The sequence below is a fragment of the Amphibalanus amphitrite genome, unplaced genomic scaffold (genome assembly GCF_019059575.1).
Source record: "Amphibalanus amphitrite isolate SeventyFive unplaced genomic scaffold, NRLGWU_Aamphi_draft 000006F_arrow, whole genome shotgun sequence".
In the NCBI taxonomy this organism is placed as follows: Eukaryota; Metazoa; Arthropoda; class Thecostraca; order Balanomorpha; family Balanidae; genus Amphibalanus; species Amphibalanus amphitrite.
Genome location: NW_024881502.1, coordinates 1,576,230 through 1,603,845, shown reverse-complemented (window position 1 = coordinate 1,603,845; position 27,616 = coordinate 1,576,230). Strand labels below are relative to the sequence as shown.

At 46.1% G+C, this 27,616-nt stretch overlaps 1 protein-coding gene across 1 annotated transcript; it reads left to right on the top strand.

Moving 5' to 3' along the window:
- LOC122377654 lies at positions 1-27,446 on the top strand. Its single transcript, XM_043357951.1, has 7 exons — positions 1-41; positions 2,486-2,562; positions 6,887-7,005; positions 11,792-12,231; positions 13,308-13,476; positions 19,376-19,550; positions 23,370-27,446. Exons 4-7 carry the CDS (start codon positions 12,095-12,097, stop codon positions 25,730-25,732), a joined length of 2,844 nt encoding a protein of 947 aa, XP_043213886.1. The 5' UTR covers positions 1-41; positions 2,486-2,562; positions 6,887-7,005; positions 11,792-12,094; the 3' UTR covers positions 25,733-27,446.
- Positions 27,447-27,616: the final 170 nt, after the last annotated feature.

Here is a 27,616-nt window from a genome sequence, read left to right as displayed (position 1 = left end):
CAGCTTCTTTTGGAAGGAAGAAGTGTCACAAGTCTACGCAAGTAAGTTTAAACGAAAAAGTATGTAACAGGAAATGTGGTGCCAGGAATAAGCATTGATTAGAGTTGATATAGCTTAATTTAAGTATGAGTCTCATAGTTACCGTCCTGACCAGTAAGGAAGCTTAAAAGCCTGAAAGAAACAGTATCTTTATTCAAAATAGATCATTGCAAATCCTAAAGACATAGTTTATTTGAATGTGACATTACGTTTTGTGACATCACTGGACTTCCCCGTGTTCTTCTGAGGGAAGACTTGTTAACACCCGCGTCCTGGAGAGGGTCTGAGAATTACATGCCCTGAGGGGGGGGGGGGCAGATTCTAAGCTCCTGTAAGTGCTAGAAGCACTAAGTTTTGGAGATGAGTAAGAGAAGGTAAAAAATCGCTCCGCAAGGTAAAATGTGCGGGCTCCAGGGGAGAGGGGGGCACTTTCGTGCATGCGAACATTCGTTTTCAGCAGTTTATGGGAACACGAGTGACTGCACGAGCTCAAGGTAAATTATGAAAATATGTCTATCATTGCCGCCCCTCGTGTATTGTAGAAGATAACACTGTACCTGCTCTCATGCTTGATAAAAAAGCAAAGTTGTAATAATCGTGCGCTTTCCAAACTTTACTCATAGCATCCATGTTCGTGATCCTGACTCGGAAATGTGGTTCAGCTTTTCAAAATTGGGGGCGAAGAAGCTCACTCTATTCACGGAACTGCTGCAATCTTGTTTGTTGAAAAAGTGTCATTTTTTCAACAAGAAATTTTGAAATATATTACAAATAACGTTGTGGGGCAGGTTCGTGCACGCACTGCCTAGGGGCACATTCGGGCATATTTTTTTCGTGTTTGCATTTTATGACTTTATCTGTATTAGGTTTCACTTATGACGCTCGCCTGACTCAGTCTCGGCTGCTTTCGACGTCGTGACAAGTAATTCACGCGACCTTGGCGAGGTCACGGAGGCCGGCAGTCGGCACATTCTTGTTGTCCAGCCCATTCTTTCTACATTTGTTGTGCAATGCATTCTTGTCGAAAGGAATCAAGTGAAATGACCCCTTGCCAATTTCTTTTGGTAAATTTCTGGTAATGCCCGGTAATTCTTCGAACTTTGCAGGGTGCACGGAAGTGCCCCACCCCTTGCACGAATGTGCCCCATACCTGGGGCAGTTTCGTGCAAACGTTCAGAGTTATTAAAAGTATTTTTTCTAATAGAAGCGATAATTTTAGAGGATAACTTTTAAAGAGGAAAAATATCTGCAATAGTTCTTTTCGATACTACAATCAACAATTTTCCAATTGCACCAACCAAAGAACAGATATATGGATTTATCCATTTTTTTGCACGAATGTGCCCCACTCTCCCCTAAGGTAGATAGCAACTATCATAAAAAGAGAAGATGCGCAATGCAATGAGCTAGATATAAGACCGTGGTCTCAGACTTCAAGTCAACAGTTTAGGCTCCAAAGGTCAAAATTTCCGGAGGTCAAGCGCCCTTATTTTGAGTTTTGACCCATAACTTTTGCGTCTTACTAGACCAACGATTTTGAGATCATTGTACCCTCATTTGTTCGAAAGATATAAGCAAAAAGGTGTTTCTCCCATTCACCTATAATGGAGGAGCTCATTCAAAAATCGACCTGACCTAAACTCACATAAATAAAAATGTGATAAACTTTTGTAGGCATTTACCCCCATATGTCATTCTGGAAGTTTCAAATCAATCCGTCAAATCAATCCGTCAAATCCTCGCCCGCACATGGGGGGATGCTCCCCCAGGTGATTTTGCTTAGCTGCACGTTACGCGTTTTGAGCTAGAGATCTAAAATTTGTAGCTGCTTTTCAACCTTTTTACAGATGAGCTAGAAATTTTAAGTTTCTATGATCTCAAGTTTGTGAGATATGACCTCGTTCTTGATGTCATCTCATGGCCTGGTTGACCGATTTGCCGTATTATGAGCGTAGTACGAGTCTGCCGGGTCACTTGTTGATTGTTTTTTACTTATCTAGCATATCAGGCTAAAGCCGGCGTGTGCTTAGACGATGCAGGAAGGACATGGTCAGGTCACGGTCAGGCTAGGTCACCGGAACTAGCCTCGACACATGCGTTGAGCATGCCCCAGTGAATGCCTTCTAACTTACGCTGTAACGCCCCCGGACCGACCCACCGTAACGCCACGTGGTGGCTCTGGATATATTTAATAGACCCACTGTACGTAAGCGATGTATTTATATGAAAATGTGTTACTGAAGTATCTTGCGTGAGTGAGTTGCATCCACTAACATTTGTGAATACCAATTGAGATGTTAAGACGATTTGGGCAAATGGGACATTTTCTTTAAAATTATTGGAGACAGACCAGGTGAAAGCGATCTACGATCTTGATTGAAGTGTGTTGCATTATATAGCTTGAGGTTATATTACTACATCGCATTAATAGTTCTTCATTTCACAGGAGCTATTTTTCGTCGAGAAAATCCTGCAACACGATCCTGACGGAGGAAGATATCTCATTAAATGGCAGGGTTACAGGTAAGAGCAAGATCGGCTCTTCTGAAACAGGCACCAAACATTTATACGGTCAAGCTAGATAGCATCGCGTATAGTTGCACACTGTTTTGTTCGTTGATAAAAAGTATGTATATGCAGCTTTGGTCAAGAAATCATTCTCTAAGATATTGTTGCCTAATGTTATGAGGGCTTGTCCAATGATAATTTGTAAATTATTGTATGCTGTTATGAGAGCTATTACTTTATCTTATCCTCGTATGCCGAACAGAAGAATAATGCAAAAATACTGATACTTCGAACAAGTTTTCTTCAGAATGCAAGGCAATAATTATTGCTTTGTTTTCTAAAGAAAAACTGTTCTCGAAATATCAATACTTTAAAAAAAAAATTACCATTCGATATACGAGTATATGGTCATGAGAACATACATAAATCATGGTCTACATACCAATTCCATGAGCTGCAGCCTGCATGGAGCTGCAAACGATCGCCGCATAGAGAAGCAACCGTTTAGTGAAGAAAATTACTTAGATTTTACTCATAATAACCATGTGAACCGCAATGTCCGCTTCTATTATGGAGTTTGTACCGTAACGGCAATGAAAATATGTGTTTATTTCCTTACCGTTCCTCGCCCCCTTCTTGAACACCTGACCTTTTTCATCGCAGACGTCTAACCTGGGAACCGGTGGCGAATCTCCATCCCGAACTCCTTCGCTCCTTTCACGAAGGTAAGCAATGGGAAAAAGAAAGAAGTTGATTTCAGCTTCAAACTTCGGTGCCGTGACGCCGCCTATGTATTACCATTCTTTTTTACGCACTTTATCACTCATTTTATGTAACATAATAAGACCATTGCCAGACCGTTTTGGTGGCAGCAGCAACGAACTACCCGATTTATTATGTATGCTGTTGTCTTCAAAATTAAATTGCCTGTATCCGCCTATGATTGTTCAAAATGCTTATTTTTATGCCGCATGCTAATTTTGGGTTTATTCTGCATCGATCGGCAGTAGTTGCATCAAAATTGGTTCATAACCGTGGTGAGCAGTTGAAAAGCATATGCAATTTGCTGCTTTTACCCCTCTACTGACCCCCCCCCCCCCTGATTTCCTTTTTTGGGTATTTTCTTCCTTTTCAAAATGTAGATCACGTTAAGTGGAATCGAATGTCGTTTGAATTTTAAAAATCGGCCGGTTAGATCTCGTGATTTCAAGGGGGTCCTAAACAGCCCCCCCCCCTTGCCACTAATATGGGTAGCCAGGAGCCTGCCACTAACAGGGAAGGGTTAACAAAAATGACCTAGCTACCTAATCAGAAGCACTAATAATGACATTGCACTAAGTGTTCATTGTCTCGAAATTATATCTGCTGGATGACGGCTTTCAAACATTTCTGTCTGTTGACAAATATCGCAGTCTTGTCAGAAAAATTCCTCCACTACTGCCCCTCGTACTTTTATCCGCCTCCCCCCCCCCCCCCCCAACAAGAAACGACGAATACCGGGAGGGCGGATACATTAGGTGCATCATCACTTGAATTTATCATTTTGCCAGCAAATACCACCTAAAAATAACAAAAAAGACATAACGACAGATATATAGCTTTATTTTCCCTTGATGTCATGAACTGACACCTATCACACCACATATCACATCAAATCATACCATAATCATGCCAATCGTACCGTATGCTCACTCACGAGAATGCATCGATAAGTCCAGTGCCATAGTCTGTGGCGGATACCAGGACTGTTGTGGCTGCAAGCAGTATTGAGTGAGATATGCCAGTTGCCTCCCGCGTAGCGACAGTAGACTTGGGTCATTGCGCCAGATTGCGATCAGCATCTCCGAAAGTGACGCTGTTGTCACTTCTTTAGGGCCACCGGAAACAGCGTCTTGGTCGAAGTGTCCTGAGAACTATAAAAAAACACACACACACAAATCGTTATGTCATAATATTATTATGTTTATCCACATCTCTTAGATTTTCGAATCTTCGTAACTATTCATCCAGCTAAGATAAAAATATAAAAAACTAGCTCGCGCACGACGAGGGTGGACGTTGTTCGGCCTCCCGTGAGGTTTTTCGTAATAGTAGAGCAAACGCGGCGCGTAGCTCCGTGAAATTTGGCATAACTGTTGTCATGACATGGCATGACAAATGACATGCCATGCAAACATGGTGTTGTCCACACATGGTGTGCAAGTTTAAACCTCCCTCTTTTCAAGGTCAGAATCATATTTTTGCAACTTTGTCACTGTATCAGAAGTACAGTGGATGAGTGAGCCCATTGAAAGTTGCAGGATGTAACGAGGAAATTATTAGCTTAAATTATCTATCTCGGTTTTTAAGGCGATGTTCAAGACGATCGTTCAGTCGAAGTAGCTATGACGAACATTCATTTTTTTTTTTAGCTGAGATCACTTGACGTTACCTGGTGACCTGACATTGGGCGACCTGGGTCTGAAACTTTTGCATCTACTCAAACGATGCATCAATAGCCAATAGGTGTGCCAAAAAAGGCGGTGCTCCGCTCCACCAGTTTTGAGATATCTGCGGAAAAAACACAGGTATTGTGTGTCCGAAAGCCCACCCCACCCCGACCCCCGGCCCGACACAGGCTAGGATCAAATTTCAAGTCCACGAAAATAACTAACTCTGTCAGCAATTTGAATCTGCCCACACAAACAAACAGTAAATTATGGATCTAATTTCTAAATGCCAGTGGAAGAGGTGGTGCGACCCCCTTCCCTCACTTATTTCTTATGTCAGGGTAAAGGTCAGGTCACCAGAGGTCATCAAAGGTAAAATGTTGCCCATTTTAACATTTTATTTTCTCGAAACAGCGGCACATAATTCGGGAACCAACAGAGCTAGAGCGCCACGGAAATGCGCACTCGATAGCTCATTTGACGATTTTTTTCTGGAGCAAGCCCCGGTTTAACTTAGGACCAATTGTTAAGCCTCCAAAAAGCAAAAACTTGAAGAAAGAAGTGTTTTGCGAAAAACATATTTTTATAATTTGACTAAAGAAAGGCGCGGCATTTATTTTGCCGCCATCGTGTTCCTCTCGTCAAGACGCATCTATTGACGCATCAACTATAAAGGTCATCTAAGAGTCAAAGGTCATGTTGCATATCAGTCGATCTGTATCGTCAAGCTTAACACATCGTTTTCATCCCTCTAGCATGCATGTTTTAGAAGGTATTAGCGAAAACTGTTAGAACCAATTTGTGACCTGAGATGACCCCAGGAGCACAACCAGGGGTCGCGGGTGCCATTTTCCGATGAAGTGTGTCATGTTTACTTGTACCTCAAGCTAGCAGCATATGAAAGAAGGGCTTATTCATAGTAGGACAAATGTAAGACAGTTACCTTTCGCTTCATGTCATCCCACTACACCCATGTCCGTACTGCACCCTTCCTAATGCACATATTTTACTGGCTACTGGCTAGCGTTTGTCTCTATTCCAGTACAGAACACACAGAACAAGTTTGCCTCAAGTTAGCAGCTTCATATGAAAGGAAACTAAGTTTATAATTATACACTTACCTTTCTCTCCATTTCCTTCTTCTTGGCTCTTTGTTCACAGCCGCCGCACAATCAATCGCTATGCAGAATGACAAAGTCACGTTGTGGCGCGCCCGGTGAGCCCAAAAACCGTAGTCTCCCGAGTTTGCTTGGTGGTTACTATGGCAACAACGCAGCGCGTGAATTTTGGCAGTAGCCACGTGGTGGCGAAAAACGGAACTGATTCGCGCGAAAGTTTCGTGCGCATAATTTTTAAGCTGCATCGGTGGACATGGGCGGGTGTCCACAAAAAAATGAAATAAAAAAATAATAATAAATCGGAATATTTTCAACAGTCCACTCAAATGCAGGATTCTATGTTTATTTTAAGCGATATTTATTATTCCGTGTCCACCCAAAAAAATGAGTACACCCAAGTACGCCAAATTGTGCTTTCGTGTCCACCTATCCTGGAATTAGGAATGCACCACTATGCCATGCCTCCGCGGCGGTACGCAGCCTCACTTACCGACTCCCTTTTGATGCATACAATGTCGCCCCCTACCTCTCAGTCATCCGACACAAACCCGTGTTCAGCCTCTCTGTCGCCCATTATCAAACATTTCCATTTACACCGATCCAAATGGTAGCTTATTATGTTCTGAGACTGCTTCTCTGTTTTTTTTTTCTGTCCCCTGTCTTGTGTCTGGGTACCTGCGCTATGGGAAACTTAGGCTGCCCCGCGGTAAAAATTTGATGATGGAATTAGGGGACATCATGAACTTTTGGGATTACCTGTGCATCGTCATTGAGATTACTTTCCTATTTCAGAAAGCTCGAAGCTGGCCGGTGGTATCCACACCGGAAAGGAAGAGGATGGGAAGGAGAACAGTCGTACAGTCGATGTCAGCGAGCCGTCACAAACTCCCAACGCTGGCATCCACATCCAGGTGTGTAACACGCTCCGAACGCCTGTGTAGAAATGTCAATTTGCGCACGCCCGTGGATTTCGGCCGAACACGATCGCCCGCGGGGAGGGGGTTGAAAACCGCCCCATGAGATCACCAAAATCCCGCAACGCAGCGAAAAGTGGTAAAAGGCATCGGACAGAGTCACAGAGCGCATCGGTAACTAAAAGATATACACAAAAGATTATGTGAGCTTAATATTAAGGTCAGCAAGGATTTAACCCTATTCCTGGCGGGGGGGCTCAGGAGCCCCCCCCCCTGAGGTTTTTTGGTTATTTCTCCCAAACGCGTTGAGCTAGGAAGCTCAAATTTTCTGACTTTTCCTAAAAGGCTTCTACGCAACATGTTTGAAAATTTTGAGTTGATCTGACCTCAGGTCAGGTCACCAGAGGCGGTTTGGTGACCCTACCTCAGAAAAGTTTGCAATCACGCCAGAGCTAGAGTTTTTGACCGATCAATTTCTTCTCTTCAGGCTTTAGTTAGGGTACCAGTATGTGCAATTTGTATATCTCGGAATTTTGATATCGGTGACCTAAGGTCAGGTCAGTTTCGCGACCTCCCCATTATAAGTCAATGGGGGAAAAATCAACTCCCTGTTTTTACCACTAAAACGGGTGGGAATGGCCCCATATACCATACATGACTTCATATACGATCAACCTTCACTACCTTGAGGTCTGTTTTGCTGTTGGGCAGCTGTGAGGTCATGTGACGTCATCAAAGGTCACCAAAGGTTTTTGGCCAATAACTCCGTACAGGAACAAGATACAGACGCGTGGATGGTCTCATTGTGTTCAGCTCGTCAAGACGCATCGAATGATATACATGATGACCTCGAGGTCACGTGACCTGAGGTCAACCTTTGACCTTGACCTTTCGAGGTCAACATATATATCATTCGATGCGGATTGACGAGAGGATCACGATGATGCCCTTAGTTTGTTCCTATCTGGACTAATTCGAAAGTTATTCGAGAAAAACTCTCCATATCTAGCGCCGCCATTTTGACTTTTTCGACCCCTGTGACGTCATCTTTGACCTGACCTGAAAATGATCTTCGTAAAAATTGTAGATCTTGACCGTGCGTATCCGATGCCGTTTACCGTTTGTCGCTGTGATGTGTAGTTTTTGAGATCTGAAGGGGGGGGGCCGAATCGGCCCCCCCCCGCCAGTTTCTTGTCCCGGCGGAGCCCGCCAGGAATAGGGATATGAGGGTCAAACTTTCCGTTTCGTCTTTAACCAGAGATTCATTAATACATAACACCACGATCATTCTGTGAACTAACGCATGTTCTTATATAGTCCCATCTCATAGGTAAAATATATTTGATAACATATACATGACAGTTGGCAATAAAGTAAAATTGCAAGAGGTTCATTACACTTATACTCAGGTTGGGATTTTCAATAGAAAATCACAATTCTAAAGAATAGTGATTGTCTAATTGAAAAGTCCCAACCTTCGGATAATGTAAAACAATATAAGGCTAAAGTACAGCATCTACCTGAGAACACTCAATCATTGCAATGCGTATTATGATCAAGTAACAAAATTGACCTGACTATATAGATCGATCCCTGTTTAGCCATGGCGCAATCGCAAACATTTTGGAGGTGGGGTGTCAATTGGTCCGACCTGGTGACGACCGAGATGGTCTGAGGCTTAACCCTCGCCCGTATAGGGGGGGCAGGGTCGAACGGACCCCCCTCAGTTTTTCGCGAACAACTCGCGTAAAAAGCGGCCGATCGCGACGAAACTTTCAGTACCCTCGAGTTAATCAATTTTACACCTATCCTGAAAATGTCATGATCCCATGACCTCAATGACCTTTGACCTGTTACCTACTTTTCGAGACCATGTTTGACCGGAATCGCGATTCGGCGTATGTCGGCTCGCATTAGCCGCGCGTTTGCAAGCTTTTCGTGGTTACAAGCGTTCAAACATGGGATATTATGTTGCTCTAATGCATTAGGGTGGATATCAAGGTCACCGGAAGGTCAGGTCAGGTTATTGATCTTTGATGACCTCGGTTCACTTTTTCGAGATTTACATGTTACTAGGCTTGTTTGTTGAGCTGATATCGAATTTAGCAGCCATTTGAACATTTACGAAGTAGTTTTGGTGCCTTCGTAACATGTTACGAAGCTGTCAGAGGCGGTTGCCACCTACTACGAATACCCGGCAAAACCCTTACTGGTTGACCTGACCTGACCTGACCCGACCTGGCCTAAATGCATGAAGACATCATCTATGATCCTGACATGATATTCGTGATCAGCACCCCGAAAACCCCATAGCAGCCACGTTTTACGACGTTCTAACAGGTCCCGATTTTCCCGACTTTTGGGTCATTGACCTGACCTGGAAGGTCAACCGATGACCTAGGACCTTAAAATTTAGTATCATTGGCATCTTCTCTTCACGGGCAGCACGCTCGTTCTTTCCGCGAAGCTCTAGCTCGATCAGGGGCGAAACGGCAAGGGGGTGTCCAACGGACCCCCCCCCTTATACGTTCGTGGCTGAAAAAACACCAATACGGGCGAGGGTTAACATGCGCACTGGGGGGAGGGGCAGAATATGCCCCCCCCCCCACCTGTTTTTTTCGAAAATAACTAAAAAAGGCGGTACTGCGCGCCACCGTTTTTTTAGCATGCATGCCTATAATTCAATGAGATATCTTTTGAGAAGATTTGAACCCCTACCTTCAAAGATCAAGTCACGAGGTCAGGTCAAAGTCAGAACTTTACTTCGGACCGCATCTTATCTTCAAAGCTGTGCTGTAGCGTCAGTTGTCAACCAATGGACATGAAACTTTCAGAATGATATCCGAGCGTGCATACCTATAATATGTATATCTCAGATTTTCCATTATCGTGACCTCAGGTCATGCCAATTTTTGATCTCGCCCATTAGCCTATGGACCAACAATTTTGTGTTTATAAATTTTGAGCGAATGCAGCTAGACGAACAAAAGCGGTACCAAATTACTCCTCTCATCCATACGAATCGATTGATATGCAACTTGAACCCATGTCACTTGATCTGACCTTTGACCTCAGGTCAGATTTTGATATTAACTTTTCGAGGTAAAATTAGATATCATTCGATTCGTCTCAACGAGAGAAACGCAATGACGTCAAAATCACTGCTCTATCTTTAATAGGTACAAAGTTATTTACGAAAAGCCGTAAGTTAAAAAACGGTGGTTACCCTCGGTAGGTAAACTTTAAACTCTAGAGGCAAAACGATTGACCTGAGGTCGAATCTGAGGAATTATTTCAGATAGGCAATGTCATTGCGCATCTTCTGTTTCTTATCCAAATTGTTTCTATCTGCCTAAGTTTGGGCGCTAGAGCTCTTTAACTGAAAGACTGCACGTCGGACCGGGCATTGCGAAAGTTTTGAAGTTAGGACGTCATTTGATCCCCAAAAACGTGACCTAGAGTCACCAGATTTGCACCATAAAGAGTTTTTGTACACGCCTACCCATAACCCACCCATCCCCAATTTCGTTTTTCTACGCCGTTCAGGATCTGAGATAGCAGGGGGGGGGGCAGAATATGCCCCCCGCGTAGTTCTCAGACCCCTCTCAAGGGCGCGTAAAGTGCGACAGGGAAGATGCGCCATGGGATTGGATGTATCAAAATGGGATGCCAATGGGATAAGACGTGCCAAAAACGTAACGCCGCCTTTTTGCGCAATCCTCGATAAACCTGGGGGGGGGGGGGGCGGAAAACAACCCCCGGGCGTGCGCGAGTTAAAGCTTCGCCGTAAGATAGCACCGTTTGTTGACCTCGTGAGTCGTGGTCGCCATGCAGCAGTGTTGTTTTGTAGCCATTTTCGGATCATTTGGGGAGCAACGAAATTTAATTGCTGTTACAAATTGCTACAGCGCCATGCTCCACTTTAAGTTGAAATTGTTTGTTGAATTAGTGGATGTCCTATCAATGACACAGGTACACTCGGGGGCAGATTGATGTTCCACCACTCCCTACCCATCGGGCTCCCATGGCTCAGCACTGGCTGCTGCCAGTGGCAGCACTGGCAGCACTGGCACTGGCAGGCAGTGCTGAGCAGTGCTGAGGGCAGGCAACACTGACAGCAGCCAGTGCTGAGCCATGGGATCGCCCGATGGGTATGGAGTAGTGGAACATCAATCTGCCCTCGAGTGTACATAGTTGAAAACACGTCATATATACTCGTATACCCAGCAAGAATGCAAACTGTGTAAGTTGCAACTGTCTTTAGTGGTTATGTATGTTAATGTAATATTGCTCGTCAGCACGGGGAGATGATGCAACCCCTCTTGTGTTTTTCGTAGACAGCTCGTGTAGTTATCGACTGATCGCGACAAAGCTGTAATACGTCCCTTGATCAGCGTGATAAATACGTACCCCTTTTTTCCGAAACTCCACTGTCCCTTGACCTTTGAGCTGTTTCCGAGGGCATGTTCACTTTTCAGTACCTCGGTTACTGTCCGTGAGCTGTTTTGTCTCGGTACGGTCACGTTTTCCTCAGTGATCGCTGCAATCATGTCATTACCTTGTGATAACAGCAGGGCACTCGTGATGACCAAAGTGCGTTTTGGTACCAATATCCTCTTTCACTAGGGCCATGCTTGGTCATATATGATCACTGTAAGGTCAAGGAAAAAATGATCAAATAAGGTCATGTCACAAACATAGGTAATGTGACTCCAAAGTCCTTTCATGATGCCACCGCAGCAGTGATCAAATGTCGTCGTCTGAGTCTGACCACCGTTTCCAGGTGCCACGTGTACTCGACTCGGCACGGGACGACAAGCAACAGCCCCAACAGCACCCCCCAGAGCACGCACCGTCTCCGGCTGTCTCGAGTACTGACGGAGAAGACCATTCGGATGGCGACAGTGATTCAGACGCAATCGATATTGACGTCGGAGAGAGCACTGTTAATCCTCGGCGTGCGCTGATTCGTAAAGTGGCGGAGACCTTGGCGCGGAGATCAAAGTCGTCGATTCCTCTGAAACGCTCTTCAAGTCCCATTCAGTGTCCGGCCAGGAAACGAGCCGCTCATGGGTCGCCGGACAGCATGAGCCCCGAGAGAGACCACCAATTTACGTCTCATCGAAGGAGTCCGTCACCGCACGCTGCTCTGCCCGTCTGCGTTAGCAGCGGATCGTCACTCAAGCCATCCTTGGAACCGACCGAGCTAGCTATTCGCAGCAGGTTAGTTAATCCACGAGGCGCTGGGGGGGGGGGGGGGCATAAGTTGTCTCCCCTTTACGTTTTGTGTGATATCTCCGGAACCTGATGAGCTATGAAGTTGTAACTTCGCATAGCTTCAAATAATTAGGAAAGCAATGACATGTTTGCGAAAGGTTTGGTTTTCATAGCCGTAAAGCTGACGTCACGGTGACGTCATTATTTTTCCGCTATCGAGCGTTTCTGGTGTTTTTCTCGGCATAAAGCTTTGTTGTCAGGTAGTTGTCAGGTAGTTGGATTTGAGAGATACTATACTGACATACTGTCTCATGTAAGTACATTTCTAACTCGTTCCTGGTCAGTAGTTCATCTTGATTCACCATAGGTCACGAGGTCAAATATTGTGGAAAACGGAAGGAACGCCAATCTATAATTTGACATTTGACGTCACTGTGACGTCAATTAAAATGGGATCGACACTAAATTTTGACACAACCTCAGCTACCTAATCAGGTGTGTGCAAAGTTTCGCTCTTTTATCTCTACGTATTGCGACGCTTATAGGTCACGAGGTCAAATATTATGGAAAACGTAAGAAACGCCAATCTATAATTTGACATCTGACGTCACTGACCTGACCTAAGATGTCATCAACAGATTCAGAACCAAAGCTCGGGTAACATCGACTTTATCTCGTCACAGACCTCTATAGTTTGTCTTATGGCGAGCTCTAGCTCAATTGGGACCAAACGGCAGGGTATGTGCATCACTTCCCTTCTTACGCAGACACGTGCAGTGAATCGGCCCTACATTGGCGAGGGTAAAACTTTCAGTTCGTGGCTGAGACGAAGTTGAGGTCAATTTCTCTCCCCCACCTCGACCTCGACTTTTTCGTGGTCACAAACTGAAATATGTCTATGAAAGCCTTGCTTTTGGGTTCCGTTGATTTCAGGTTTGGTTGGAAAAATTAAAGACGTTCAGAGGGAAAAAGCCAGAAAAAAAGCAAATCAGAAAGAGCTCAACGTCACCTTGGCACTGCCTGCGCGCAGGTTATAAACAGATCTTTCAGCATAATTTATACCATGCTGCTGCCGCCGACAGGGTGCGTGGTGAGAAGCAGGAGCGGGAGTATCCCAGCGGCAGAACGCTGGAATGCAGTCATCTGGTTATGGACGACCGACATGAGATCCGACTTCCGACTGCAGCCCGACCTGCCTCCGTTGGGACTACCGTGGTCGGAGACACCAACCTCAATGCAACTGCTGCTCAGGTACCATAATGTAACTATAGATATTAGCCGTTTTCACGACGGGCTACCCGGCGAGTGCACCTAATTCGACCAGATCTGCACCTAATCTCTTTTACAGCAAATATCTTTAGTTTATTAACCCGCGCCCCACTGGGGTCTGCGTATAACACGCCCTATTGGGGGGGGGGGGGGGCTATTCATAGCCCCCCCTTCTAACTCCGAAACTACTGGGCCGATCGTCAAAATTCAAACGGCGTCTGATAGCCCTGGAAAAATTGTCGAGCGAAACCTAATTTCATTGACCTCGAGGTCACCAATGACGTCACAGGTCAGGTCAAAGTAAAAATTATTAGCATCTTGGCTTGTTCACGTTTTGGGCTCTGGCCGCCGTCTTACAAGTCAGATCAGGCTCATTTTTGGTTCACACACTCGTGAACAGATGCTCTAGATACCCTGAGGGTACCAAACTTGTACTTTGATTTTCAGGTTAAGGTCAGGTCATCACAGGTCACGAAAATATTATATCATGCGTCGGTCACGTGACACATGTTTTATGGTCCATTTAGGCCAAAGATTTCGAATTTGATGTCGTCTGTGTCATTCGAGGTCATTTTGAGTCGAATTTAGCTTAGGTCAGGTCACTTTCAGGTCAAAAAGGTCAAATTTTGAAGTTATAATTTTTCAACAGAAAAGGTGTCTATTGGATGCAGTTTGAGCTCAGGAACACGATGGTGCTATTTATATTGGCGTACGATGTCAAATACGTGGTGAAAAATTGATTTGAAAAATTAATAATTGTGAATTTTTTGCAATAATGCGTATAACTTGGCCATTTTTGAAGATATTTAGCTAAACTTGCTAGTTATTCATAATAACGCGTTCTATCACATATATTCTGGTTTTTTCGAAAAGTCAAAAACTTTTTGAAAAAATGTAAAAATATAAATTTTGAATTTTATCATATAAAATTTTCAAAATTTTCCAAATTTCGAAAATCCGAGATAGCAGTTTGATAGCGCAGTCTATTCTGAGTCCTCTCATGCAAAGAAATTGGATCTGGCTTAAAAACTGAGCCCTTGGGAGCGATTGCCGTGGTTCAATGTTTTGCGTCGAAATCGGCCGAACATGACGTCACTCTGACGTCATTTCCGGCCGACCTATGGTAGCTACGAAGTTCAAATTTTGACACAAGGTGTCAAATTAATGCAGCCGAAGGTACTGACAGTTTGGCGTCGATACGTCAAGCGGTTTGGAAGTTATTGCAGAAAAACAGGAGGGGGGGGGCTATAAATAGCCCCCCAGTGGGGCGCGGGTTAATTAATTTCAGTGTTTTCATCGATGATACTCTCTTATAACATGACAAAGCAGGCATATAAGCAATTAGTGCAACCCTAGCTGATAGCTACTAAGAGACACACTGGACCTGATTTGACCAGATCTGCACCTAATCTGCACCAGATGTGTACCAAATGTGTACCAGATGGCTGTCGTGAAAACGGCTATTATCCATCCATCCGTCTTCCCTGTCATGAGTGTCATGCTTAACCCGGCAGTTGCTGGGGTATTTCGCCACCCACCGCTGGGAGGGGGGGGGGGCGTTAAACGCCCCCAGCCGATAACTCGAGAACCAATAGGCGCAGCGAAACGCACGAGGCGGCAAACGAAAGAGCGCGACGGGACGCTTCAGATGAGTACTTTAAAGTTGAATTTTGAGGTCACAGGTCGGGTCAAGGTCAGGTCAAACACCTGAAATCGGGCTTTCAGTAGCATGGACTTCAGGGCTTCGCAATGGGCGCCTCTCGCCATAAACTCTGTCAAAACAGTGCACAATCCGTCTTATAAGGCCTACAAGAGTGTCAGCTCCATGTAGGGGTCAGTCAAGCATAGGTCAGGGTCAAGGTCAGGTCAACCGGGTAGGCACATATCCCCGAAAATCAAAACTGATATTCGCAGCCTGTGACACATGTTTTATAGGTCATTTGGAGCGTAGAACACGATGGTGACATTCATTTTATCATATGTGTACGTGTTTGGCTCAAAAAGTTCAATTTAAGAAATTCATGTATCATGGTCGTTAAGTAGTCACGAAAAATTGCCAAGATTCAGTTCACGATTATGGAAAATACGGAGCAATAATCAATAATCGAAGATAGCCATTTGATTGATCATGGTATTGGCAGTCTAATGGCGTTTACGGCATGTCTGTATATCTATTCTGTGATTTTATATGATTTTTTGAACATATGCTGTTTTTGGTCGAAAACTCAGAAATAATGACGTCACTAAAACCGCGATTTCTCAAAAATTTTCCGACCCATTTTTTTGAAACTTTGTCACAATAAAGTTCAATCAATTCCCTACAGGTACCCAAAATTTGACGCGCCTGCGGCGCGCCTATGGCCCGGCGAAAAAGTGGGGGCGTTTAACGCCCCCCCCCCCAGCAACTCGCGGGTTAACCCGCGCTCCACTGGGGTCTGCGTATAACACGCCCTACTGGGGGGGGGGGGGGCTCTTCATAGCCCCCCCCTCCTAACTCCGAAACTACTGGGCCGATCGTCAAAATTCAAACGGCGTCTGATAGCCCCGGAAAAATGTCGTGCGAAACCTAATTTCATTGACCTCAAGGTCACCGATGACGTCACAGGTCAGGTCAAAGTAAAAATTATTAGCATTTTGGCTTGTTCACATTTTGGGCTCTGGCCGCCGTCTTACAAGTCAGATCAGGCTCATTTTTGTTTACACACTCGTGAACAGATGCTTTAGATACCCTGAGGGTACCAAACTTGTACTTTGATTTTCAGGTCAGGGTCAGGTCATCACAGGTCACGAAAATATTATATCATACGTCGGTCACGTGACACATGTTTTATGGTCCATTTAGGCCATAGATTTCGAATTTGATGTTGTCTGAGTCATTTTAGGTCATTTTGAGTCGAATTCAGCTTAGGTCAGGTCACTTTTTGGTAAAAAAAGGTCAAATTTTGAAGTTAAAATTTTTCAACAAAAAAGGTGTCCATTAGATGCAGTTTGAGCTCAGGAGCACGATGGTGCTATTTATATTGGTGTACGATGTCAAATACGTACTGAAAAATTAATTTGAAAAAGTAAAATAATTGTGATTTTTTGCACTAATGCGTATAACTTGGCCATTTTTGAAGATATTTAGCTAAAACTTCCTAGAGTAAGTCATAAGCATGCGTTCTATCATATATATTCCGTTTTTTTCGAAAGGTCAAAAACTTTTTGAAAAAATATAAAAATATAAATTTTGGATTTTATTTTATAAGATTTTCGAAATTTTCAAAATTTTGAAAATCCGAGATTGCAGTTTGATAGCACAGTCTATTCTTAGCCTTTTCATGCAATATAAATGGATCTAGCTTAAAAACTGAGCTCTTGGGGGCGATTGCCGTGGTTCAATGTTTTGCGTCGAAATCGGCCGAACATGACGTCACTCTGGCGTCATTTTCGGCCGACCTATGGTAGCTACGAAGTTCATATTTTGACACAAGGTGTCAAATTGATGCAGCCGAAGGTACGGAAAGTTTGGCGTCGATACGTGAAGCGGTTTGGCTATGAGTAGCCCCCCCCCCCCAGTGGGGCGCGGGTTAAATACGATAATAGCTCGAAAACGGTTGGGGCCAAAGATTAAAAATTTGGCAGTGGGGGAACATCTTGTGTTAGAACTTAATTAAAAAGCACCCAACGGGGCGTCGTCAGCGCTATTGTTTTTTTTTTATAATTTTAGTTCGAATGATTGAATGAATGGACAGAGCCGGAGCCCACGCTAAGCAGAGCGTGGGCTCGACGGATCCGCAAACTTCAAACGGAGTTTAAAAGCCCTGTCAAATTTGCTGTGGGAAGTCCAATTTCATTGATCTCGGGGTCACCGATGACGTCACAGGTCAGGTCAAAGATAAAATGTTTTGCCGTTGACGGGTCTTCTAGGTAATGCGCTATAACATCGAAAACGCATTTTATCGAAAATCAGCGATAGGGCGTCAGTTGCCTAGTACATATGTTGCTAGTTAGTAGAGATCACTGATAATACCAGGTCAGGTCACAGGTCAGGTCACCAAGGGTCAGCACATGAACCCAGTTTTACTAGAGCAGTGCGATGCATGTTTTATGGCCAATTTTCCTTTCCAACTCAATGGTGTTGGTTATAAGACCATCAGGGACGGTTTAGGTCACTTTCTGGTGGAGGTCAGGTCAATGTCAGGTCAAAAAGGTCAAATTTCAAAGTTGATATTTTGCATAAAATGGGTATTGATTCGACGCAGCTCGTAACGGCGAGTCTAATGGTGGTCTTTGTTTTTCGCAACGTGGTCAAGAATTGCTAAAAATTGAGTTTGAAAATTTAACGTCATCAATTTTAACCCTCGCCGGCACAGGGGGGTTGATACACCCCCCCCCCCTAAGGTTTTTTGCGGACAACTCGCGTAAAAAGCGGCCGATCGCGACGAAACTTGTAGTACCTTCGCGTTGCTCAATTTGACACCTACCCTGAAAATTTCATGACCTTGACTCAAATGACCTTTGACCTGTGACCTATTTTCTCAGACCATGTTTGGCCGGAATCGCGATTCGGCGTATGTCGGCTCGCATTAGCCGCGCGTTTGCAGTCTTTTCGTGGTTTGAAGCGTTCAAACATGTGATTTGACAAACAACCATTTGCTCCCATGCACTGGGGTGTATGTCAAGGTCACTTGAAGGTCAGGTCAGGTCATTGACCTTTGGTGACCTCGGTTCACTTTTTCGAGTTTTACATGTTTCCAGGCTAATTTTTGAAGCTAAATTCGAATTTAGCAACCATTTGAACATTTACGAAGCAATTTTGGTGCCTTCGTAACATGTTACGAAGCTGTCAGAGGCGGTTGACACGTACTACGAATACCCGTTACGACCCCTACCGGTTGACCTGACCTGACCTGACCCGACCTGGTCTAAATGCTTAAAGACATCATCTGTGATAAAAACTAACACAATATTCGTGATCAGCACCCCGGAAAACCCCATAGCAGCTACACTTAACGACTTTCTAACAGGTCCCGATTTTCCCGACTTTTGGGTCATTGACCTGACCTGGAAGGTCAACCGATGACCTAGGACCTTAAAATTGGGTATCATCGGCTTTCTCTCGTGACGGGCAACACGCTCGTTTTTTTCGCGAAGCTCTAGCTCAATCAGGGGCCAAACGCGAGGGGGGGGGGGTCGTACCACCCTTGTGCCGTCGAAGGACGCGAAATGGCCTGTGCCGGCGAGGGTTAGCAGTTTTTTCGCTATAAATTGGCCAAAAAGAGATATCAATCTAAATTTTGGTATGTGAATAGTCGTCGGTAGAGGCTATCATATATATTCCGTCGAAAATCGAAAAATGCTTTTTTGCTATTATATTTAAAAAATATTTTTGTGGCTTAGAATTCAAAAATTTCGAAATTTCGAGATGGCAGTTTAGTAGCCCTGGTAATTCTACATCTTTTACGTCCTAACCGTTTTTTTTTCTGTATCTTCAAAGCTACAGGCCTGACAAGTCTTCCCGCGAAACCTTTTTTGGGTGGAAAACGGCAGAACATGACGTCATTCTAACGTCATTTGCAGCCAACCTATCATATTCTTTGGAAAAAAATGGTCACAATGTGTAAAATTGATGCTCGGGAGGGTACTGAAAGTTTGGTGGCGATCGGCGCAGCGGTTCTGGAGATAGATCGAAAAGTCTAGAGGGGGGGCAAAAAATAGCCACCCCCCCCCCCCACCAGGGCGCGGGTTAAGACATTAAACGCTTATCCACACTCTTCTCATGAACCTTCCGTATCGTTCAGGGACATTCATATATAGTTCGCATCGCTCCTGGATATGTGAACACCTAAATGTCCTGCATGGATAGCCCCTATCACTTCCTTTGGTTCATTGCCTTCAGTGTGGAACCAGCCGAGTGGGCACACGGATCGAGTCTGCCGGTGACGTCCTGATGCCGGAGCAGGACGACCAGATACTTCAGGTGGTGCCAGAGAACGAAGCAGAGCCGTTTTCTCCAACCTCCGTTCTTGGCCCAGTCTCCGACGACAAGCAATTTGCTGCTTCAGCCTCAGCAGGTCAGTTCACGATCAGTCTGATATTTTATTTCATGTTCTGCTTCAACCATGTTCTGACCATGTTTATGTTTCACGGTAGCGTGATTTTAGTGTCAACACTTTTTCGACGGTATTGATGTGGTAACGGTGTAGTTTTACTTAAATTTAGTACTTCAGGTGACCTAAATATCAGGCCACGAAGCCACGAGGTAATTTAAAGGGACTATCGCAACTTTGAAAATAGCATAAGATGCACTCCGATACGTTCAATGGGTTTTACTGAGCTTTTTTTGACATTTTACTCCACAAAATTGGATAAGTTCAAATAAATCGAAGTTGAAATATTCGGCATGAAGGTGGACTGGTGACGCAATACATATTTATTTCACCGTTTTGTGCTACCCAAACAAATTTGACAAAATAAGATCTTATTTTGCGACATATATGGTAAATGTGTTACACATGATAAATATTTCAAAACACGGTGATTGTGGCATTTTGTGAATTACCAATTTTACAGCTTAACCCGCGCCCTGCTGGGGGAAGGGTGTTTGAACCCCCTGTGTTTTTTGCGTTTTTTGCACACCTTATCATACATCTTTTTCGCACATGCTGTGAAAAGTTTTAGCCCAAGGTCACCAGGTCACTTCAAGTGACCTAACCTCCTACACAGTTTCAATGCCTGCCATAGCTATACCGAGTGATCGATCGCTTTGAAACTTTCAGTGCTGATAAATGTAACAATATTTACAAAATGTTTATCTCGAAATTTTGATATCGATGACCTAAGGTCAGGTTATTTTTTCGACCTCTCCATTATAAGTCAATAGGAGAAAATTGAAAAGCGCCTCTTTTAGACGAACGCCATTCTAAACATTTTCAAACACTGAATTATGAGTAAACATAACACGCTGAACCGAAAATGGCACTCGTGACCCCTCATTATGTCCCCGCGGTCATCTCAGGTCACGCATACCTAGTATCTAACAGTTTTTCGCTAATAACTTCTGATAGAGGCAAGCTAGAGCGATGAAAACGCCTTAAATGTGTTGACTCGACGATACGGATCGACTGATATGCAGCACGACCTTTTCCGGTCAGTCCATGACCTTGACCTGAGGTCAAATTTTAAAAGTTGACTTTTCAGGGTCAAATTATAGTTCATTCGACGCGTCTCGACGAGAGGAACACGATGCTGGCAAAAGTAATGTCGTGCCTCTCTTGAGTCAAAAGTTATTGAAGAAAATATTTTTCCTAAAAAGCGGCTATTTTTGGAGTTTTAGCCCTCTGGAGGCTGAACCGTTGACCTGAGGTCAAATCTGAGGGCATATTAGTGAAAGAGCGTTAAAAGAGCTATTGAATGCGCTTTACCGCGGCGCTGTAGCTCTATCGGTTCCCGAGTAAGCCGTTGGCAGTTTCCAAAATGTTTAAATTGTTAACATTTTACCTTTGGTGACCTCTGGTGACCTGACCAAAAAAATGACCAATGTGTTTTCGTCCTTATTTTGGGCTTTCTTTCGAATGCCGCTTACCTCGTGTTGCTACGTGGCCCAGGAGCCGAGTTAGAGGGGGGGGGGGGTGTTCAGACACCCCCCGGCCCGGCGCGGAAGTCATGGAGCACCGGCCCGGCGCGCACCGGCGGCGGTGAGCCTCCCGGCCACCTTCCGCGCGATGGGGGGAGGATTTTTTGCCCCCCCCCCCCCCGTATCTCCGAAACTACTAGACGGATCCGTAAAATTCAAACGGCGCTCGATAGCCCTATAAAATTTGCCCTGCGGAATCCAATTTCATTGACCTCGGGGTCACCGATGACGTCACAGGTCAGGTTAAAGATAAAATGTTTGACCGTTAACTCTCCGTTTGACTTCTAGGGAATGCGCTACAACATCGAGTAAAACGCATTTTGTCGAAAATCAGCGATAGGGTATAATTTGCCTGATACATACGTTGCTATTGGAGGTCCTGATAATGCCAGGTCAGGTCACAGGTCAGGTCACCAAGGGTTAGCACATGAACCCAACTTTACTAGGGTTGTGCGATGCATGTTTTATGGCCAATTTTTCATTTCCAACTCAACGATGTTGGTTATGAGACCATCAGGTACGGTTTAGGTCACTTTCGGTGGAGGTCAGGTCAATGTCAGGTCAAAAAAGGTCAAATTTCAAAGTTGATAGTTTTGAATAAAATGGGTATCGATTCGATGCAGCCTGTCACGGCGAGTCTAATGGTGGCCTTCGTTTTGCGCTACGTGGTCTAGAATTGCTAAAAATTGGGTTTGAAAATTTGGCGTCATCAATTTTGAACAGTTTTATTTTTTTGCTGTAACTTGGCCAAAAAGAGTTATCGATTGGAAATTTGGTATGTGAGTAGAAGTCGATAGAGGCTATTATATATATTCCGGTTTTTCGAAAATAGAAAAACTTGGGATTTATTTACTATTATATCAAGACAATTTTTTATCTTTGGAGGTCAAATTTTACCATTTTAAAAAAATTCGAGATAACAGGATGGTAGCCCAGGTAATTTTACACATTTTATGTCTTAAACATTTTTCTGTATCATCAAAGCTATAGGCCTGACAGCTCTTTCCGCGAAACCTTTTTTTGGGGTTGAAAATCCAATCTTACCAAGTTAGTACTATGGCTATAATCCTCATTCGATGCTGCGAAGTGGGGTCAGTTTTTTACCAACTGATTTGAATCATGCCAGATAGAATACGGTTGTAGATGCCCACAACATGTTTAATTAGGATTTTTTATTGTTGTGACCCTAGGTCAGGTAAATTTTTTTACCTCTACCATTAGAAACCAATGAGAGAAATACGTTTTCGCTTGTAACCTTCGAACAAAGGAAGGAAACGAACAAAGGTGGCACGAAAATTATTATCTCACTAGTACGAATCGAAGGATAAACATTTTGACCTTTTTGTGACCTGACCTGATCTTTCCATTGGGTATCATTTCATGCGTAAAGGCGAAAAGCACAGTGGTGACAAAATCGTTTCCCTAACTTTAACCCGCGCCGTGCCGGGGGCATTCTTACGCCCACGTTCCCTCAAGTTTTTTTTTGCGAATATCTCAAAACCAGCGGCGCGATGTGCCGCCATTTTTTTGCACAACTTATCCCACATCTTTTCCGCGCAGGTTGTGAAAATTTTAGGTCCAGGTCGTCAAAGGTCAGGTCACCAAATGAGGTCAAGTGACCCAACCTCCAAAACAAAACTTACGCCCAAGCTATACCCACGGCGGGATTAATCTGAAAATTGCAAGATTATATTAGAGTGACCATGTCTATAAAACGTATTCTTCGGAATTTTGATATTCGTGACCTGAGTTCCGGTCATTTTCGCGACCATTCAAAGGGATCATTTTCAACTACCCCTGTTTGGCATGCGATTCACTCTTTACACTCAGATTCAACTCAAATTGCAGTTCACCTTTGATGTTCTAGGCGAAATTGTGTATGAGTCAACTGACTAACGCTGACTGAACGTACACGCAGTATTGACGCTCCTTACTCAACTCTTGACTCAACTCACTGTCTAAAATGTTAAGATTAACTTAAGTCTAACTCGACTCAACAGCCCGATATTTGTATCTGGCTCGACTCAAACCTTACTCAACAGGTCAGTAACTGTAACTGACTTGACTCAAATTTGACTCATTTGAGTCAGCGTCGAGTCAAATTTATGACTCAATTATTAGTCAAGCACTACTCTGGTTTAAAGGACGATGGCGATTTCAGCCCTTTCCCGCCTTCGCCACTCAATATGCTCGGTGAACGCAAACCCTACATTTTTGTTTTGTATTGTTTTATTTTCGCGACTTTCTTTCTTTCCAGGGATTATCGGCGATCCTGTGGCTGTGGCCATCACTTCGGAGGCCCATCGTGACCCGGATGAAGATGTGGAACCAATGCGGTTGGGGAATCTGCTGCACGCCGGTGAAAGGGGGCTTCGCACTCCACCTCTGCAGCGTCACAGGAGCTTTAAACTCGTAGCAACCAAGGAAAACATGATTCAGCCAATTGCTCAGGTTACACCTACTAAACGTGGGGAAACGAAAAGGGTGGAACCCGATTCAGACTCATCTGGATCAACGCTAATACTGCACTCTGGAGACACAGACCGAGGACCTTCGACGGATGTAGATAGTGACTCGGATTTCGATTGGCTGCCTGAGAGCCAAGATGACCTGGATGGCTCTCCATCATCCTCGAACCAGACGTCTCCAAGCCAGAACAATCAGAATGTAACCGTCGCATATCACCGGCCTCCTCCAGTGTCTCCAGGCACAGAAGATAAAGCTTCTGTTTCCGATGACCGGCTTCCTCGCGTGTCTCCAAGCAGAGGAGACAATGCTGATGTCGCAGATGACAGTGTCTACATTGAGCCTCGGGAGTCTTCAGACACAGAAAGCGTCACTGATTCTGGACCCAGCATCTTTTACAGACCCGCCACCTCTACTAAAGTGTACGACACGGTAAACGCATGCTTGTTTTGTTCCAAGCTTATCAAACAGAAGATGCGCAGGCACTTGATAAGAAAACATCAGTCGGAGACTGCAGTGGCTGAGGCAATGGCAGGGTCACGTAACCAGCAAGACACCAAGTTCACCTTGCTGATCAATCGTGGAAATTTCCAACACAACCTGAGAGTCTTGGAAGATGGAAAAGGGGAGATTCTTCTAAAGCGGAGGCCTGGACGATCTGCGATACCAATCGGCAGGTTTCTTCCGTGTCCCGGATGTTTCGCGTTCATGCTACGCACTGACCTTCAACAGCACCAGGTAGTATGCCCTGGTAGCAGCGACGACGACGGCCTTGATGGGGCGCTCACCGTCGCGAAAGCGGAGAATCTTCTTCTCAGGTTCCGTGCCGAGGACTCGCCGGCGTTCCTGAACGACATCCGTGATGAAACAGTGAGAGATATCATATGTGGAGATGCAACGCTCACTTCCTATGCCAAGTACACAGTGGACAGCAAAGGTGAAGGAGAAAATCACATCAAGTCGCTTCGTGCAAGACTAGTCAAACTAGCCAAAGTGCTTAGCGATCTACGCAAGAAAAGACGGGAACCAAACCTCACGGTGCGAGAGATGTGCGACGCACGCTACTTCGACGACATCGTGGCCGTCACGAAGGAGGCAGCGGGATACAAAAGTGGCACCAAGAACACCCCGCCGACGTTCATGATCCCTTCGGTGCCACGAACGGTGGGGACAGCGCTGGGAAAGGTGTGCCACGTTCTTCTTGGCGTGGCACTGCGCGAGGAGAACGAGGAGCTGCAGCGCAAAGTATCCTCGTTCAGGGGACTCCTAAACAACGAATGGGGAGACAGGGTGGGACGGGCCTCAAGCGAAACACTAAATATGAGAAAGCAGAATGTTGAAAAAGAGCTACCAACTACGCACGACATGCAGCGTCTTCAGAAACATCTGCAAGCAAAGTTGAAAGCTGCCATAGGTGCCGCTCGGGTCAAATTCTCTGTGAGGGCCTACAACAACTTGGTATCAGCTGTTGCTGTCAGCCTGATGGTTTTCAACAAGAGGCGAGGCGGAGAGGCCGTAAAAATACGTCTACGTGACTACACATCAAGGGCGTCATATACACAAAACGAGACCGTGATCAAATCCTTGTCGGCGCTAGAAAGACAGATCATGGACAAAATGTGTCTCATTAAGACCAGAGGCAAGCGCGGCAGGACTGTGCCTGTCATCATCCCACAGCTGGAAAAGGAAGCGGTGGACCTACTAGTGTCACTCAGAGGTTGCGTGGGCCTACGCGACGACGCGCCAGATGAAGCCCTGCTGTTTACCAGGGCTCCTAGTGGAAAGCCTTTGAATGGCTGGTACGAGCTTCGGAAGGCCTGCCTGGAAGCGGGATGCAAAAACATAAAAAGCATAACATCAACAAACATGAGGAAATATTTGGCTACGGTTGTACAGATCATGAACTTGAGCGAAAATGAGATGGACCAAGTAGCCACTCACCTCGGGCATGATCTTGCCATTCATCGGAAGTACTACAGACTTCCCGATAGCACGGTGGAGCTCTCGAAGATCGCCAAGCTCCTGCTTTCAACGGAGGGAACGCTCGCCTCTAATCTCGACGACGACCCCGAAGGTGAGCGAACATTTGAATGGTTTCAACTGCAATGTCTTGTTCTTTGTATTTGTGGTATTCCAGGCAGACCGATAGACTGACAGTCTCGTCGGGTCTCGTCGGGTCTGTATGTCTGTCTGTCTGTCTGTCTGTCTGTGTCTGTGGCTGTGTCTGTCTGTCTGTCTGTCTGTGTCTGTCTGTGTCTGTCTGTGTCTGTCTGTGTCTGTCTGTGTCTGTCTGTCTGTCTGTCTGTGTCTGTGTCTGCCTGTGTCTGTGTCTGTCTGTGTCTGTCTGTGTCTGTCTATGTCTGTCTGTCTGTCTGTCTGTGTCTGTCTGTCTGTCTGTGTCTGTCTGTCTGTCTGTGTCTGTCTGTCTGTCTGTGTCTGTCTGTCTGTCTGTGTCTGTCTGTCTGTCTGTGTCTGTCTGTCTGTCTGTGTCTGTCTGTCTGTCTGTCTGTCTGTGTCTGTCTGTCTGTCTGTGTCTGTCTGTCTGTCTGTGTCTGTCTGTCTGTCTGTCTGTCTGTGTCTGTCTGTCTGTCTGTGTCTGTCTGTCTGTCTGTGTCTGTCTGTCTGTGTCTGTGTCTGTCTGTCTGTCTTTCTGTGTCTGTCTGTCTGTCTGTGTCTGTCTGTCTGTCTGTGTCTGTCTGTCTGTCTGTCTGTCTGTGTCTGTCTGTCTGTCTGTCTGTCTGTCTGTCTGTGTCTGTCTGTCTGTCTGTCTGTGTCTGTCTGTCTGTGTCTGTCTGTCTGTGTCTGTCTGTGTCTGTCTGTCTGTGTCTGTCTGTCTGTCTGTCTGTCCGCCGCTGCCCCGCCGCCGCGTGGCCGCCACACCCACGCAAGACGTGTGACGGGACGGGGTCACGGCGTGGGGGTACCGCCGCTGCCCCGCCGCCGCGTGGCCGCCACACCCACGCAAGACGTGTGACGGGACGGGGTCACGGCGTGGGGGTACCGCTGCTGCCCCGCCGCCGCGTGGCCGCCACACCCACGCAAGACGTGTGACGGGACGGGGTCACGGCGTGGGGGTACCGCCGCTGCCCCGCCGCTGCGTGGCCGCCACACCCACGCAAGACGTGTGACGGGACGGGGTCACGGCGTGGGGGTACCGCCGCTGCCCCGCCGCCGCGTGGCCGCCACACCCACGCAAGACGTGTGACGGGACGGGGTCACGGCGTGGGGGTACCGCCGCTGCCCCGCCGCCGCGTGGCCGCCACACCCACGCAAGACGTGTGACGGGACGGGGTCACGGCGTGGGGGTACCGCCGCTGCCCCGCCGCCGCGTGGCCGCCACACCCACGCAAGACGTGTGACGGGACGGGGTCACGGCGTGGGGGTACCGCCGCTGCCCCGCCGCCGCGTGGCCGCCACACCCACGCAAGATGTGTGACGGGACGGGGTCACGGCGTGGGGGTACCGCCGCTGCCCCGCCGCCGCGTGGCCGCCACACCCACGCAAGACGTGTGACGGGACGGGGTCACGGCGTGGGGGTACCGCCGCTGCCCCGCCGCCGCGTGGCCGCCACACCCACGCAAGATGTGTGACGGGACGGGGTCACGGCGTGGGGGTACCGCCGCTGCCCCGCCGCCGCGTGGCCGCCACACCCACGCAAGACGTGTGACGGGACGGGGTCACGGCGTGGGGGTACCGCCGCTGCCCCGCCGCCGCGTGGCCGCCACACCCACGCAAGACGTGTGACGGGACGGGGTCACGGCGTGGGGGTACCGCCGCTGCCCCGCCGCCGCGTGGCCGCCACACCCACGCAAGATGTGTGACTGCCGCAGGGTTCGCGTTATCCTAAAGGTTGTTTTTACTAAAATAAACCTGACAGGTTATGTTCTGTGTATTTTGTGAACTATTCGTCAGTCGCTATGCGTCTGTGATGACTAGATTGACTGAGAAAGGGGGAATTCGTTCAAAGACTTACGGCCACGACAAATACGGTGCACAGCTTAAGCAGGTTACATGACGTCGGCAGCATCTCCTATTATT

Bases quoted from the DNA above. Each gene is read 5' to 3' on its own strand.
- LOC122377654 (XM_043357951.1), top strand. From the start codon at position 12,095: ATGAGCCCCGAGAGAGACCACCAATTTACGTCTCATCGAAGGAGTCCG. The intron at 12,232-13,307 runs GTTAGTTAATCC...TGCCGCCGACAG, and splicing joins GAGCTAGCTATTCGCAGCAG to GGTGCGTGGTGAGAAGCAGG. The intron at 19,551-23,369 runs GTCAGTTCACGA...CTTTCTTTCCAG, and splicing joins TGCTGCTTCAGCCTCAGCAG to GGATTATCGGCGATCCTGTG.